The 14,678-nt window shown below is 40.5% G+C and overlaps 1 protein-coding gene across 1 annotated transcript in view; it reads left to right on the top strand.

The window, feature by feature from the left end:
- LOC310890124 (uncharacterized protein) overlaps nt 1-14,678 on the top strand; it is a 70,381-nt gene that overhangs the window by 26,886 nt on the left and 28,817 nt on the right. Inside the window, exon 5 of the mRNA XM_083818746.1 lies at nt 208-269. Within this exon, the coding sequence (XP_083674872.1) occupies nt 208-269 (62 nt within the window). The remainder of the gene's footprint in view (nt 1-207; nt 270-14,678) is intronic.

Below are 14,678 nucleotides of genomic sequence, written 5' to 3'. Positions count from 1 at the left end.
TAGATGGGTGATGAAATTCAGTTCCATTTGTGTATTTGCTCTGAAAACAGTTATTTAGGGTGTCAAAACTGAAGTTCTTCGGTCGTGGTCTGACATTATTCAGTTAGTCTGACAGTTGCTGAAATCTCCCCTTGTTGTGTTTTCTGCCAATGCAAACTCAATAATCTAATTAATATTTTGAGGTCAGTTTTCCCATCTCTGCTCCAGACAATAGGTGCTAACGCTGGAAAAGAAAAGGACACCACCAAAAGACCCCAAAGACAGAGCAGGTAAGTTGTTGTCCCCTGCTAGCCTGGGGGGGATATAGCGGGTGTTCTTCCTTTCCACTTCAGAGCTTGGTCCTGTCTTGTGAGCGACAGGGCCACAAGCAGCCCCCTCAACTTCTCTTGTAGTCCTTCCTCAGACTCTTCTGCCCAAGGGTCTCTCATCTTACCAAGGAGCAAGGAGAAGTGTAGGACTCCTCACACCTAGACACTTATTCCGTCGTGGCACCCTGGCTTTTCTACTCAGAAAGGCCAGTGCAGGAAGGAGAGCACTGAAGAGGTGGCCCTAGAAATATGTTTTATGTCTGCAACGTGTTGCTGTGAGTGGTAGAAAGTGCCGTAGCTGCAATGTCACAAGGCACAAGAATGTGACCACAATTAATTCTAGATCCAACACATAAAGGAAGACCAAGGGCTGTGCTCCCCAGGCCCCCACCAGCCCTCACGTCTCCCAGCCCTCAGTGGTACTTTTTTGTTACTCATACACAGGAGGGTGGCCTCTCTGCTGAAATTTTTGCTGCTCTGTCTGTCTGCAGGCTTTCTGTTTCCTGGTCAAATGGAAAACAGACCAGCCTTATACAGCTAACGCAGCACTAGTGCTGCTCAGTTCATAAGCATCATAGGCTGGAAACCACTAGAAATAAGTTTGCAATTATGTCTTAGCCAGATGCTCTTCATTTCCCTGTTGCTGCTTCCTGCTGCTCTTTGTGTGACTGCCGCCATGTGAACAGAAACATCCTGTAGCTCAGAGGGAAAGGGCGCGCATGCCTCGGGAACAAGCACTGTGCTATGCTAGTTTTAAATATAACCGGCAGGCTGAAGCACATTAGTCCTGTTAACATAATTAGAATGATGAACTGCCACGTTTGATTCATGTGTCCTTAATCAGATCCTTCCCTTGCTCATCTCTTCTCCTGTGTTCACTTGCCTTCGGAAATCACTGAGTCCCTTGTCACAGCTTTTCAACCTATGCAGTCTGTAGACACTTGTTCTTCAAAGTCTTTAATACTAACATTAAAAGAGTGCAAGCTAGTAAACAGACGTATGCACTTGAAAGGGAATTCCTCTCTTTTGAATATTCACACACATCAGTGCATTCTCCTCTGGAAAATATTTGAGAGTTTTTATGTGAGGCAAATGAATTCATCATCAATGTAAGGCTGTCACGTGAAGCCAAACTTTCATCCAGAGAATTTCCCTTTTCTAACTTCAATGTCACTCTTCCATGGCATCTTCTGCCTCAGAATCTCAAAGCGGTTTACAGCTAGCAATAATTTCCCAACAGTCTTGAAAGATGAAGATTTAGCCTTATGCTACGGGTGAGGAATGTAAGATGCAGTAGAAAACCAACAAACAACACCCTTCTCACACCTCCTCCCCAAATAAAAACAATAAAAAAAAGAAAACAAACAAACAAAAACAACTGCCAGACACAAAACCTCTACACAAAACTTCTGGCTGTGCTGTGTATTTTTCACATTCTGAAGGGTAAAGAACTTTTTGAGATGTAACATAGCTTGGGAATTTAGAAACATCTAGTGCTGCTAAGCTTAAATATAACAAAGTACAAGGCTGGACTCTACAGCAGCAGAAAAGGTTAGGTGTGAAAGGAGGCAAACAATACACACTGAGCAAATAAAATTATTTGGCTACTGCTGACCAGCATCATAAAGAATCCTCCTGGTGACCATCTCCATGGACAGGCCACAGGCCTAGAAGCAAGCCAGTAATGCTGAAAGTTAGGGACAGGGTCTTGCAAAATAATCTGCAATAAGCCATCTGCCAAACTATGTTAAAGCCAGCTGTGGTTAATTTCAGAGTCAGTTTGACTTCTGTGGCTTGCTCTTGGTTACTGAAGTTGTATTTTCTCCTGCAGTCCCCAAGTTTCTCCCAGTCTTTCTGTCTGCTTGCTGGAAGCAGAACTAGAGCAAGGAAGAAACCCCTGAGTCCTATCCTTCTTTGTGCTGACAAATGCCAGCCACTAGCATGGAGAGACCGTTTTTCATGGTGTGTTACACCTTAATGGGGAGCCTTGGTCTTGCTGTAACCTGTGAAGAGAGCTTGGCCTGTCCCAGTGGGCTGCTGCAGCCAGGAGGGAGGCATGTGACAGAGCAAAGGCCAGAGCTGCCTCCAAGGCCTCCAGGGAAATCTGCTCTTTTCCTTTTCAGGGGAAAGTCTGTTGTCAGGAGAAAGGTTTCAGGAGAGAACAGCATGGTGGCCCTTGTGGTGAGCAGTGTGGGGAGAGGAGGGTGAGGGGAGGTTCTTTCCTTTGCCAAAAGGAAGGGGAGTATGAGACGACCTGCAGACACCTCTGGTGAGCAAACCCATGCCCTGTGTCTGTACTGACGAGGGACAGTGTTGCTCATCCCTACTTAGGGATGCACCGAATTTAGTCCAATATAAACACAGTGGTCTCTGGCCTACCTGGGTCACTGAAGAAACACTTTTCATGGGGTCAAAAGCCATGGCTTGTTGAAGTGCTGCAGACAAAGGTAGTTCTCACCAGGAATGACGGCGATCAGCTCCTGACCCTCCTGAATTTTTAATGGTATTTCACCTGTTAGCTGTGTTGCTTGGTTTTGCATTGTTAAAAAGCCTTGTTGCTTTTGTTATGACTACCATTTTAACTTTAAGTTAGTGCCAGGTTAAAAAGCTCTTCTTGAACTCACGTGCAGACTCAGACACTCAGACACAGTCTCACTGGGAAGATTTTACAGTTTAAATGACACCCCATTTCTGTGACCCTCAACAGCAGCTTCTGCCTGAAAGACACAACGAATAAGCCTCTTCTGTGTTGACATGAGATCCTGAGAGAAATCAGGGCACTGAATGGGAACGCTTTAAAGCCTGTTTACTCTCATACTTGTTTACCTTCATACTTGTAGGGGCAGAAATTACTTCAGTGATTCACTGGGGAATTTCTTTTCAAAATGTGCTGTTTGGTTCACAGTGTGTATCAAAACACAACTTGTGGTCTTCAGTGACAGATGGAAATATTTGTCACAGACTGGCATGAATACCTGCTCTGATATTAATGTTGTACAAAATACAGAAAAGAGTAATGCAAGCAAACAGATGATGCCTATTCCCATATGAACTATTTGACAAAAAAATGCAGATTATAAATAGCCAGAAAATGTGAATTCAGAGGAAAAAAAGAAAGTCACTTTTAAGTTTATGTTGAAGCTTTGTTGTATGGTTAACAAATGTGTTTTAAACTTTTTTGAGAGAAAGAAAAAGACTTCCTCTACAACCAGTACAGAGGCTAGAAAGGAAACATGGTAAAATGTAGAACAAAGCTATATGAAACAAATATATTATCCTTTTTTTTTTTTTTAAGAATTTGCTGAAGTACATTTGCTGCTAAAATTCAAAAGGTATTTACACAGGATTCTGCAATTTGAGAACTGAATCTTTTAGTAACATAAATGTATCTTGTATGCAAAATCTAGTAATCCTTAATGGATGTAGTCAAGGCTTCTTGTTAATGGGAAGTTTTAGTTGTCACAGCTGAGTGCTGCCAACCTTATTCTGATGAGACCATACTGAACTTCAGAAGTGATTTGAGCCATGGGAGCAAGACTGAAATTGTAGGATGCTCCTAGCCTGCTCCTGTAGAAACAACTGTATGGGCAGGATTTCTGTATTTATGAGGGAGATCCTTGCCTTCAGTGTTCCAGAGGTGACGCTTGACATACTGTCCAGTAGTACACTGTATATATACTGTATATATACTATATATATACTGTATATATACTATATAGTGTAGGAGTAAATGACAAAGAGAAGATGGGGAAAAGTCCAATCTTTTGTAGATGCCTAGTATGTTCTAAATATTTATTGTGCTGACTTCTTTCTTTGAATGTATTATTTATTTGATCTAATAGAAATCCTCTAATGCAGATGACCTTTTTTTTTTTCCTATATATTGTTATTGACACTCCTTGTAACTCCTCAGAAAATAAGATAACAGTTTGATGAAAAATAGAGCAAAGAATGCTAGTATTTTGTCCAGTTTCCAGGGAGAATAACTCTCTTATCAGTTAATATTATTAGACTTTAGAACCTGCAATGTTTATTCTTTTGATAACCTCACAAAATACAAATACAAAAAACTTGTAATAGCATTTGCTACCGAATTCTAGTAGTCTCTGTTTTCTTAGATTATAAAGACAAACAGCTAGGTTGTGCGTACTAAAATGTGCAACGTAAGGGTGAGCATGACTGTGAGAATTTGTAGTCCCACTGATATGAATTAGTTTTGTTCTTGCAGCTTATGGAGAGACTGGAATGGTGCTAACCTGGAGGGAGTCAGCTGATGGGAGGTCAGGCTGTGCAGGGAGCCTCTGGAAAGGCACAGAGGTTCAGCTCACCTATGACTTCAGCAACCCAGGTGGTATCTCAATGGTAAAAATCTTCGTTTATGCAGCGCTGTTCTATTTCTTCTAATTTCTTTTAATTCCAAAAAGCTCTAGATTTATTTTTACCTTTTCCTAATTTTAGTATTGGAGGCATCTCCTTGCGATGTCTTCATCCTAACAAAACTAAATTGATTTCTTTTTCCAGACATTACTCAGTGCTCTGACCGCCTACGTTTTCCTCCTTCATACAGTTTATCTAAGATCCAGGAAGTAATGAGAAAAAAAGTTAGTAAAACTGGTTTAATAAACAGTAAGTGTGCCCATACACTGATAATGTCATTATTGCCATTTTGTCCTTGGCATTGCATGGGTACACAGCAAGTATGTATGATGGACTGGTACAGCAATGGACTGATGATGGACTTGATACAGCAAGTATGATGGACTAGTGTCCATCCCTTTCTCTCCAAGCATATAAATGATAAATGTGCTTTCCATTTCCCACTCCCTTTTTAAAGAAAGCAGAATTTTATTCTGACTTAGCCTGCTGTACAACCTGGGACTATAAAAGCCTATTGCTGTAATTCAAGCCAATCAGAAACCTCTTATTGAATTAAGTGGGACCAGGACCAGGCTCTAATAGAATTTTCTGCAGAGGTGCAAAGAGCACAGTCCAGACAACGGCCAAAGGAGTTCACTATTATGAGAAGTGCTGTCAGACTAGAAACAGATATAAGTCCTTAATGACTATGCAACAAATATACATCCTGAAGCACTGCTCAACTTTTCCAGTGGCTGTAAGGTGCTGGCAATATATTGTGCTAATGAGAATAATGCTTCAACCAGGTTAGGAAAATAGGTATGATATTGTCACATACTGGATTGTACAAGCCTTTTGCCTATGTTTTTCTCCTCTGATGTGTTAGAAGGTGAGAAATAATAATGAGATACAATGTATGCTTCTTTTATGCTACTTGAAAGACTGGCGATCTGAGAAACAGTGATAAAACTAATCTAACTCAATTTGGCCTACCAGAACTGAGCCTGCTGTTTCTTTTTGCAGCATGATGATAACATGCATAAATTGGACTGTGTCTTCATTTGGGAATAAAGTTGATGTGCAGGGGAAGAGAATAAGAGAATAATAATAGTAGTAATGACAATAATGTAGAATCTCATGAAATGATGCCTGGCACCCAGTCTCCTCTGGGTACAAACATTTTATTCTCTTAATTTACAATAACTCTGTTGAATATAAATTGCATGACTTGATCTCTTTCCCTTTTACACTACAGCTGATGGAGCTGTGAAGGCTATATGTAATCTGTACAAAAATGTACATATGTCTGCATATTTTTGCCCCAAATAATCCAATAGTTAACTTTATTAGAATGAATAGTTAATCATAGTCTGTTTCTACATCACTAAGTGGCTTGCAGAAGACAGACAGTGATTCTGAGGTGCTATTTCATGATTACTGTATTACCAAATAAATTCTTTAAAGAAGACACCGTAAACATATCTATGAGAGGATTACTATCTGGCCAGCATGCCTGAATAATAATAATCATGAAGTATTAATAGACATTATCCCAAATCTATATTATATGCTGCAGTAGTTTAATTTCCTAGTTTTATTACTGTCATTATGTTTCACAAAGAGAAGACTCATATTAAATCTTGCTAGTGATGGTCTACTCAAGCTCTGTCTCAAAAGAACATACAGGGTTTAAGAGTCTCTAACTCAATAATTTCAGTTAAAATAATTGCTCACAAGAATGACTCTTAGAAGTATATCATCCTATCTAGAGTCTAGGCTAGTTTATGGGCATGTTTCTGTGGACAGGTGTAAGCAGATACAAGTTCATTTCTCATGGTCCTGAGTGGGCTGGCTGTGAACCAGTCCTGGTCGGAAAGCTATTGAGTGACACTAGTGAGCGCCTCCTCCTGGACTTGTAAGTCCTGTTCAGTGATGTGGTACTGGCTACTTTAGGCAGCTTCAGGCTGGACTTGCTTGTTTTTTGCCAGTTGGGCGTGTGGGCAGAAGAAGTTGTGTTGCTCTGTCCTCATCCAGAGAGGCATATTCTACATTCTTTTGAAGTGTGCAGCAGGAGGGCACATAAACATATTTCCTATGCATCTTTTCATGAGCTTTAATGGAGCTGTGTGGAAGACATAAAGACTCACTGGGGGAAGATCTAGTTAACAGCCTACTCTTGCTGCTGTGCAGGGATGAAGCTGTGGGAAAACACTCTGGTACTGACAAAGTGAGTGGTAAAGATCCTGTGATGCTGGCAGAGGCAGGATTTCACCTGCGAGCCTTATCCTGCACACTTTGTGCACTGTGTCAAGCTTATCAGAAGCTTCACATGTCAGGACTGGGTAATTTAGTGAGCTCATGATGTCATCCTTCTGCTGTACTGGTGTTATGTCTCATCAACCTCATAAAGCTGTTAAGACTCCTGCAGACAGCAGGCGACAGAAAGATCAGATACAGCAGCCTTGATGCTGTGCTACCCAAGTGAGCTCAGGCAGCAGGCTCAGAGGAGAAAGGTGATGGTTCAGCAGTGCTGGTGGTGTGTGGTGGGCTGTGCTGGAGGATGGGATCAGCAGCTTTTCCCAGATTGACGAGTTTGGTACTAGGGCCAAATTAGTTTGGACGGAGGGCTTTTCAAGAGCCCAGAGAATAAATGTGATGCTCCAAGGTACCTAAGGCAGCTCTGTCCATTCAGAGAACTAGGTGTGGTGGAAAATTTCCTGGGCACAGGGGGAGAAGTAAGCGAGAGGCAGAGAGGAAGCAAAAAAATGAGTTTAATATCCATGTACATTTGAATCTGTCTGGTGAAGTCTCAGCTAATACAGCAGAATGAAAACAAAGTGGTCAAGCTCTCCTGTTGAACATATTGGTCCACAGAAAATACCCACTTGGACTATGTTATTTTTTTAGATGCTATTCAAGGGTCAGATCTTCATGGTAAATTGTACTTTTAGTCTGATAACATTGTTTCTAGACTTGCCAATGGTTGGGAATTTGCTTGAGATTGTCTAAGCCTCACATATGTAGTATTTTTGTTCTAATAGCATAGTATAGCATAAAATTCTGTAGTACTGGTGACCATTTAATACTGTCAGAGGATCTCTTATGGCCAAGTATGGTGAATGTTGCTAGTTGAAAATAAGGCTGTAATCAAATCCACTTAGAATCATTATTCCTTTACATTTTTTCTCACTTCTTTCCTAATTCAGCTTGAGTCTAATTACTGTTTCAAGCTTTTGTAAGAGTTTTAAATGTAAGAACAATTACTGTGATAACAGTTTTAAGAATGTTTTTAATCAATGATGGCTTATAAACAAGGCATCGCTAGTAGGTCAAGGGAGGTGATTGTCCCGCTCTACTCTGCGCTGGTGCGGCCTCACCTCGAGTACTGTGTGCAGTTCTGGGCACCACAGTATAAAAAGGACATTAAACTGTTGGAGAGTGTACAGAGGAGGGCTACGAAGATGGTGAAAGGCCTAGAGGGGAAGACGTACGAGGAACGGCTGAGGTCACTGGGCCTGTTCAGCCTGGAGAAGAGGAGGCTGAGGGGAGACCTCATCACAGTCTACAACTTCCTCGTAAGGGGGTGTCGAGAGGCAGGAGACCTTTTCTCCATTAACACCAGTGACAGGACCCGCGGGAACGGGGTTAAGCTGAGGCAGGGGAAATTTAGGCTCGACATCAGGAGGGGGTTCTTCACAGAGAGGGTGGTTGCACACTGGAACAGGCTCCCCAGGGAAGTGGTCACTGCACCGAGCCTGTCTGAATTTAAGAAGAGATTGGACTGTGCACTTAGTCACATGGTCTGAACTTTTGGGTAGACCTGTGCGGTATCAAGAGTTGGACTTGATGATCCTTAAGGGTCCCTTCCAACTCAGGGTATTCTATGATTCTATGATTCTACTTCAGATGACTTTGTAAGAAGGAAACTGGGAGAAAATCTCAAAATCATTCTCCATAAGCTGCAAGCATATTGTGTGTTTAACAGCAGACTGCGTATGGTCAGTGTCATTAAATTCATTCAGTTTGTACTATCTTCCAAACAGAAACAAGATGACAATAAGGAAAATATTTTTTTTTTTTTGAGAAACAGGATATAAAATCAGCAAGTCATCACTGCTATTTTGGAAACTTGGAGAGATAATTAAGCACAGAATGTAAAGAAAAATAAACCTTGCCTGCATTGCTGTGTTTCAATGGCCCTTTAAATAGGAAAGTGTTCCTAAATTTCCACTAGTCTCTTACGGGTAGGCTGTTGACTTTCAGGAGCAAAAATTAATTTTACTTTTTGAAGGAGAATAAAGATTTCAATTCTATATTGAATTACCACCATGGAATTTGAGTCTATCTCTGTGAGAATTGTTTGTGCTCTAGCATTTCAGTCTAGATCAGAATCCTTAATTATATAATATTATTTATTCTTGGTCACTTTAGAAGCTCTGGAACCATATAAGAATTCAAGAGCTCTACTAAATCAACCAAATGGAAAGCTGACATCCACTGCAATTCTAGCAAAGTAAAAATACCTCATTGAAATCTTTGTTTCTTGATACAGGTTGGCACGCTTTAAAAAATAGGTTAATGAGATATTTCTTCAAATATCTGTCTGTGCCTGGGGGGAAGGTTGTCAAATTAGTTTATCTGGTAAAACTTGTATAGCTGAAAATGCTGATGAAAGGAGATAGCTTTTTTTTTTCTTTTTTTGTTTTTCCTGTATTAATGAGTAATTGAAACTGAAGTGTGTTTTAGTATTTGAAAGGTGTGAAGACACTTAAAATTTTCTTCCTTGACACAGAAGATGTCTGTTTAAAATAAGTTTTTGATGTGAAGCCATCTCTGTGTAGTGGGAACAGGTTTCCTTTGCTAAAGGAAACTAACAGTATCAAAGCAACTGAGAGTCTTGCTAGACTATAAAGACTGGGCAAGTTCATTTGCAAAGAAAGAGATACAGAATAAACACTGATGTCCTGGGTAGAACTGTCCAGACCTGGACTGTCAACCTGACAGCTGGATGCCTCAGCACAGCTGTACTGAAGACCCTATTTTTCACTGTCACAGAGCTGGTAGGATTCCCATTTCATATAAGTTAGAAATAGTACCAGGGAGGAAAGGTTCATATTTACATTAATTTGTAAACAGTTTACAGCCAGCATCCAGAAATTAGGTTTGGTAGTCCTAACTCCAGCAGGAAATCCTGCTCGTTGCCCTTTCTGCATGCCATCACATCACATAAGTGTCCTTTTACTATTGCTTCAGGTGAGCTGAAGCAGTACTGGGGGGATGATCAGTGAACACAGATGCTGGGGATCAGACTAACAGTTTTCCTGGTCTTACCTCCTCAGAAACACAAATATTTGCTGGAGTAGAGCAAATATGCTTGAGTAGAGTAGGCTCTCTCCAGTATGTCCACATCTCTCTTGTACTGGGGTTCCCAGAACTGGGCCCAACACTCCAGGTATGGCTTCACCAGTGCTGAGGAGAAGAGAAAGATCAACTCTCTCTACCTCTTGGCAATACTTTGCTAAAGCAACCCAGGATGCCATTGGCCTTCTTTGCCGCCAGGACCTGTTGCTGGCTTGTGTTGAACTTGGTGCCCACCAGGACCCCCAGGCCCTTTCTGTAGAGCTGCTTTTCAGCTGGGTGGCCCCAGCATGTCCTGGTGTCTGTGGTTATTCCTCCCCAGGTGTGGGACTTTGCCTTTCCCCTTGTTGAACTGCATGAGGTTCCTGTAAGCCCATGTCTCCAGCCTATCACAGTCCCTGTGAACAGCAGCATGACCTGGTTTATTCACCACTCCCCCCAGTTTTGCGTCTGCAAACTTGCTAAGGGTGCCAGTTTTCAATCTACGTCACTGTCTGCTTATCCAAATCATACTTTATCAATTTCTGTGAGAAGCGTAAGGGAGACGCTGTTGATACTGAAGTAAGGCAGACAACATCCACTGCTCTGTCCTCATCTAACAAGCAGGTTACTTGTAGAAGTTTCTCATGTTGGTCAGGAATGAATTCCCCTGCGAGAATCCATGCTGACTACTCCTGATGACTTTCTTGTCATTCATGTGCCTGGAAATGGCTCCCAGGTTTAACTGATCCATCACCTTCCCAGGCTTTGTGCAGGCAAAGTGAAACAAAGACCAGTTCCTCAAACCCTGCCCTAAGACTGTCCCTGCTTGCCGCAAGCACTTACTCTGCTATATTTAAGAAACTTTTTTCTTACTCATTTGTGTTTTTGGGATGAAGAGCCTGGGGGACTGGGCATGTTTCACCAGCACTCAGTGCCACTCAGCTACAGCGGGGATGAGGTAAGGCAGGGCTGAACGTGCCCACTCTGAATTCTCTTCTCCCATTCCTGTTCAAAACTGACTTGTAGTTTTGAGATGGGTGAATGAATAGGACAGTGATAATATAGAAACCCCCACAAGGCATAACCTATACTCTCTAGAGCCACTCACACTTTTTGTACCTTGTAAAAATCATCCTGTAACAAGTAGTCTTTCTCTTGTGCTACTCCATTGCTTGTAATTAGGATACAAAATGTTCTACAATCATTAATTTGTTTCTTCTGTTCATATCCTGGCAGGGCTCCTACAAAAATACTGGCTTGCATGCGTGCTGGTTAGAGAAAATAGCCTGTTTAAAAACAATAGGCCTTTGTAAGTCAGGACACCTGCTCATGTTGAGGGCAGACAGTCAAGGCATCAATCTAATAAAGCCTTTACCCATTGTGAAGTCAATTATAATGCTTCACCCACTGACACAGTAGTCATGAGAAGCAGCTCTCTTTTTGTACTCAAACTTGTTATTATGCTGGCAATAATTTCCCCACTTGTTTCTTTGTCTGACTGTTATTTTCAGAAAAGTAAGTTATCTCTGTTATTTTCAGACAATTAATCCTAAAGTTTTGTTGATTACAATAAGCAATAGTCTCTCTTCACTTAGCGACACTATTTTCTGTATCAGATGTTGGCTGAATAGAGAGGCACAGTTTGGGATAAGTGATTAACTTATCACCATAAGTGATTAACCTGCTTTGCAGTTAAGACAGAGTTAGCATCCTTACTCTTCAACAAAATGTTCCTCAAGTCACAAGAAACAATAGGGACTTTAAATCATTAATCTGAAATAGGGTGCCTAATGTGTTGCCTGCCTCTTATCTTTTGCAAGGAGCACCACAAAAACCTTCCAGATTTTCTGTATAGTGATTATATTTTTAATCACAAATAAATGAGTAAAATGTGTTCAGCACCAAAGAATTATCCTTTAGATCAGCCCTTAATTTGTAAAGTGTATGAAAGAGATTGTGTGACTGTCAATATTAGCAATATTTAAGTGAGACAAATTATATCCAATTATTCATCTGTGTTATATTCTCTATTTTTCTCAAAAGCTGAAAGGTTACAGATTTCTTTGCACTTCTTGCTTACATGAATAATAAGTGATGTTTTGTGAGGTGCTTTAGGGCACTATTAATAATGTTTTTATCTCTGCATACAGCAGACATATAAAACAAATGTATTAAAGATTAGAATGTTATGTGGGGGGGATCTGAAGCCTGACTTTTGCAGATAAGTGATCCAGCCTAAGAATGCATGTTGTTTCCCTTTCAACAGATGGGAGAATGCAGATTTAGAAATGAAAAAGCTGTTTATATAATTGGAGCTTTAAATGCATCTTTTTGAAGATATTATTTGTATGCATTTTTCCATTAATGTTTGGTAAAGTTCCAGTAGCTATTGTGGAGAAGTTCTATTTTGCTTGTTGTCTGATTTAAGCATATGAAAACACTGACAAGAATGGATCGCTTCCTAAAATTTGACTGCTTACTTCACTCAGACTGTATGTTGTATTTCATCAAGTCTAATTCTCCATAGCCAATTCTGGGATTTCCTAACACATTCTGTAGGTAGGTGATAAGATCTAATTCCTTAAGATCAAACACAATGTTCTTACTGTTTCTGAAAAACTAGCACACACTTTCTTGGACCCACTCAAGAACAAGTGGAGAAGTTTAGAAAAGTTATTGCTTCTGAAAGTTCCTCTCTGCTGAGTAATAACTCCCAAAGAATTTAATAGAATTTTATTGCAGAGCTATCTACCAAAAAGCAGAATCTACTTTAGCATTCTGCAGGTTTTCAATACAATTTATAAAGAATCATTTCATTTTCATCCTGATTATGGTTTCACAGTAAGTACAAAAGGTAAAGCTTTCAGTGTAAAAGGCTGAGATTGTTTATGCAGTCTGGAAATAAAATTTTCCAAGGAGCCACATATGTAATTTTAACATAATGTTGGTACACCTTGAGATAAAACTGCCTCTGGTGGGCTGTACTCTCCATTCACCTGTTACAAAGAGCCCAACTGTTTCTGTTTTTGTAGCTCTTTGCTTTCCTCCTTGCTTTTTCACTCTCAGTCTCCACCTCCCCAAATCTTTGCTGTGGGGCAGACCCTCTGTGACTACTATCTTCCGAAGCCTTATCAGCTGTGGGAGAAGCAGCTACTGGAGGAACCATATGGGGTTTTCAGATTGGGGTCAGGGAGGGAAGGTTTACTAAATACTGTGTCTTTGCTGTCAGAATAAATGTAGTAACTGATGACACTGATTTGTGAGAGGACTGGTGTAACCTGACAGGTTGAGAAGTGATGGACAGATATTGGTGAAATGACACCCACTGTCACTCCCTCTGGGCAAACACGCACTGGACTGCTTTATAGCATAGTCTATACATTCAGTTTTGTTTGTGTTTTAATTAGGAATTAATGAACACCTTAGTTGGTGTAGCTGTTATTGCTGGAGGTGTCTGTGTTAAGAGTGTGTTTTGGATAGTGTTTGCTCTGCAGAGATGTACTGGAAGTGCCTGTTCTGGACAGCTGCGCTCCTGTTAATGGCCAGGCATTCAGAGCGCCCTGTGATCTCATGCTGCTGTGGGCAACAAATGCTGATAATTAATGCATACGCTATTTAGGAGTGAGGTGGAGGAGAAGAAGAAAAGGACCTAGGGCAAGCCTATCTGTAAAACATTGGACTACTGGCATATGGAGTGTTCTTCATCTCTGTTACTAGCACTTCTATAACTGAAAACACTTTGCTTCCTGATGCAAATCTAGGGTAATGCTGTGCAAGTTAATGGTGTTACTCTGTATTTACACCACTGCACAGAGCGCAGAATTCATCTCCTTGTACTTAATCATCCCAATAATAATGATTTATATTATAAATTCTATCACAGTTTGCACAGAGACAGATGATCAGGAACGGATGCCTTTGGATATTAGATGTGGAATGAATATTTATCATACCAAAATCTGGACATTTTTATATTAAATAGATGGCAGTAAAGCATTGCACAGTTTATAATCCTAATTAAATTGTTGTATTTTTAGTATGGAAACCTTGAAAACTACAAGCCTTGGTGATCTATGATGAATGATGCAATCATTTTTGTACTGTAGAGTTAATGTCTTTTCTTGCTGTGCAGTGCTAATTTAAGGAAGGTTCACTCCAGACAGTATAAAATTCTACTTCCTTTCCTTTCTAGCATAGAAATACAATACCAATAAGATGACAGTTTTCCAAAGTACTTTAACCTTTTATTTGTATGTAATATAGCAGTAGTATTTATTTTATTGTGGGTGGACTGTGTCTTTCTTTCTTTCAGGGAAAAAGAAAAGTAAGTTTTCTATACGAAATAATACTTACACTTACTTGAGTTCTCTCAACTATTCAACACTGCATAGCAGGGAAAAATATTGCACTTGAAAATCAGCCAAGGAAATAAGCAGTTATTGTTGTCTGGGACCACATAACAGACTCAAAGGCAGACTTGAGTCACCTACATAAGATACTAGGATGCACAAGTCTTCTGATGAGTAGTACCTGCCCGCTCCTGGAAATGCCTGAGCACATTGCTGTATTGTCCTCTAACATAAAAGCTGCCCAGGTTCATCTGTGATGCACATTTTGCCTGTAAATCTGTCTGAGCACCTTGGTCCCTGGCTCCAGTAGGAGCCCTACAGATGT

This window comes from Anser anser, assembly GCF_964211835.1.
Source record: "Anser anser genome assembly, chromosome: Z".
Taxonomy (NCBI): Eukaryota; Metazoa; Chordata; class Aves; order Anseriformes; family Anatidae; genus Anser; species Anser anser.
The sequence above is the reverse complement of the archived record's forward strand: the minus strand, read 5'-3'. Positions and strand labels throughout refer to the sequence as shown.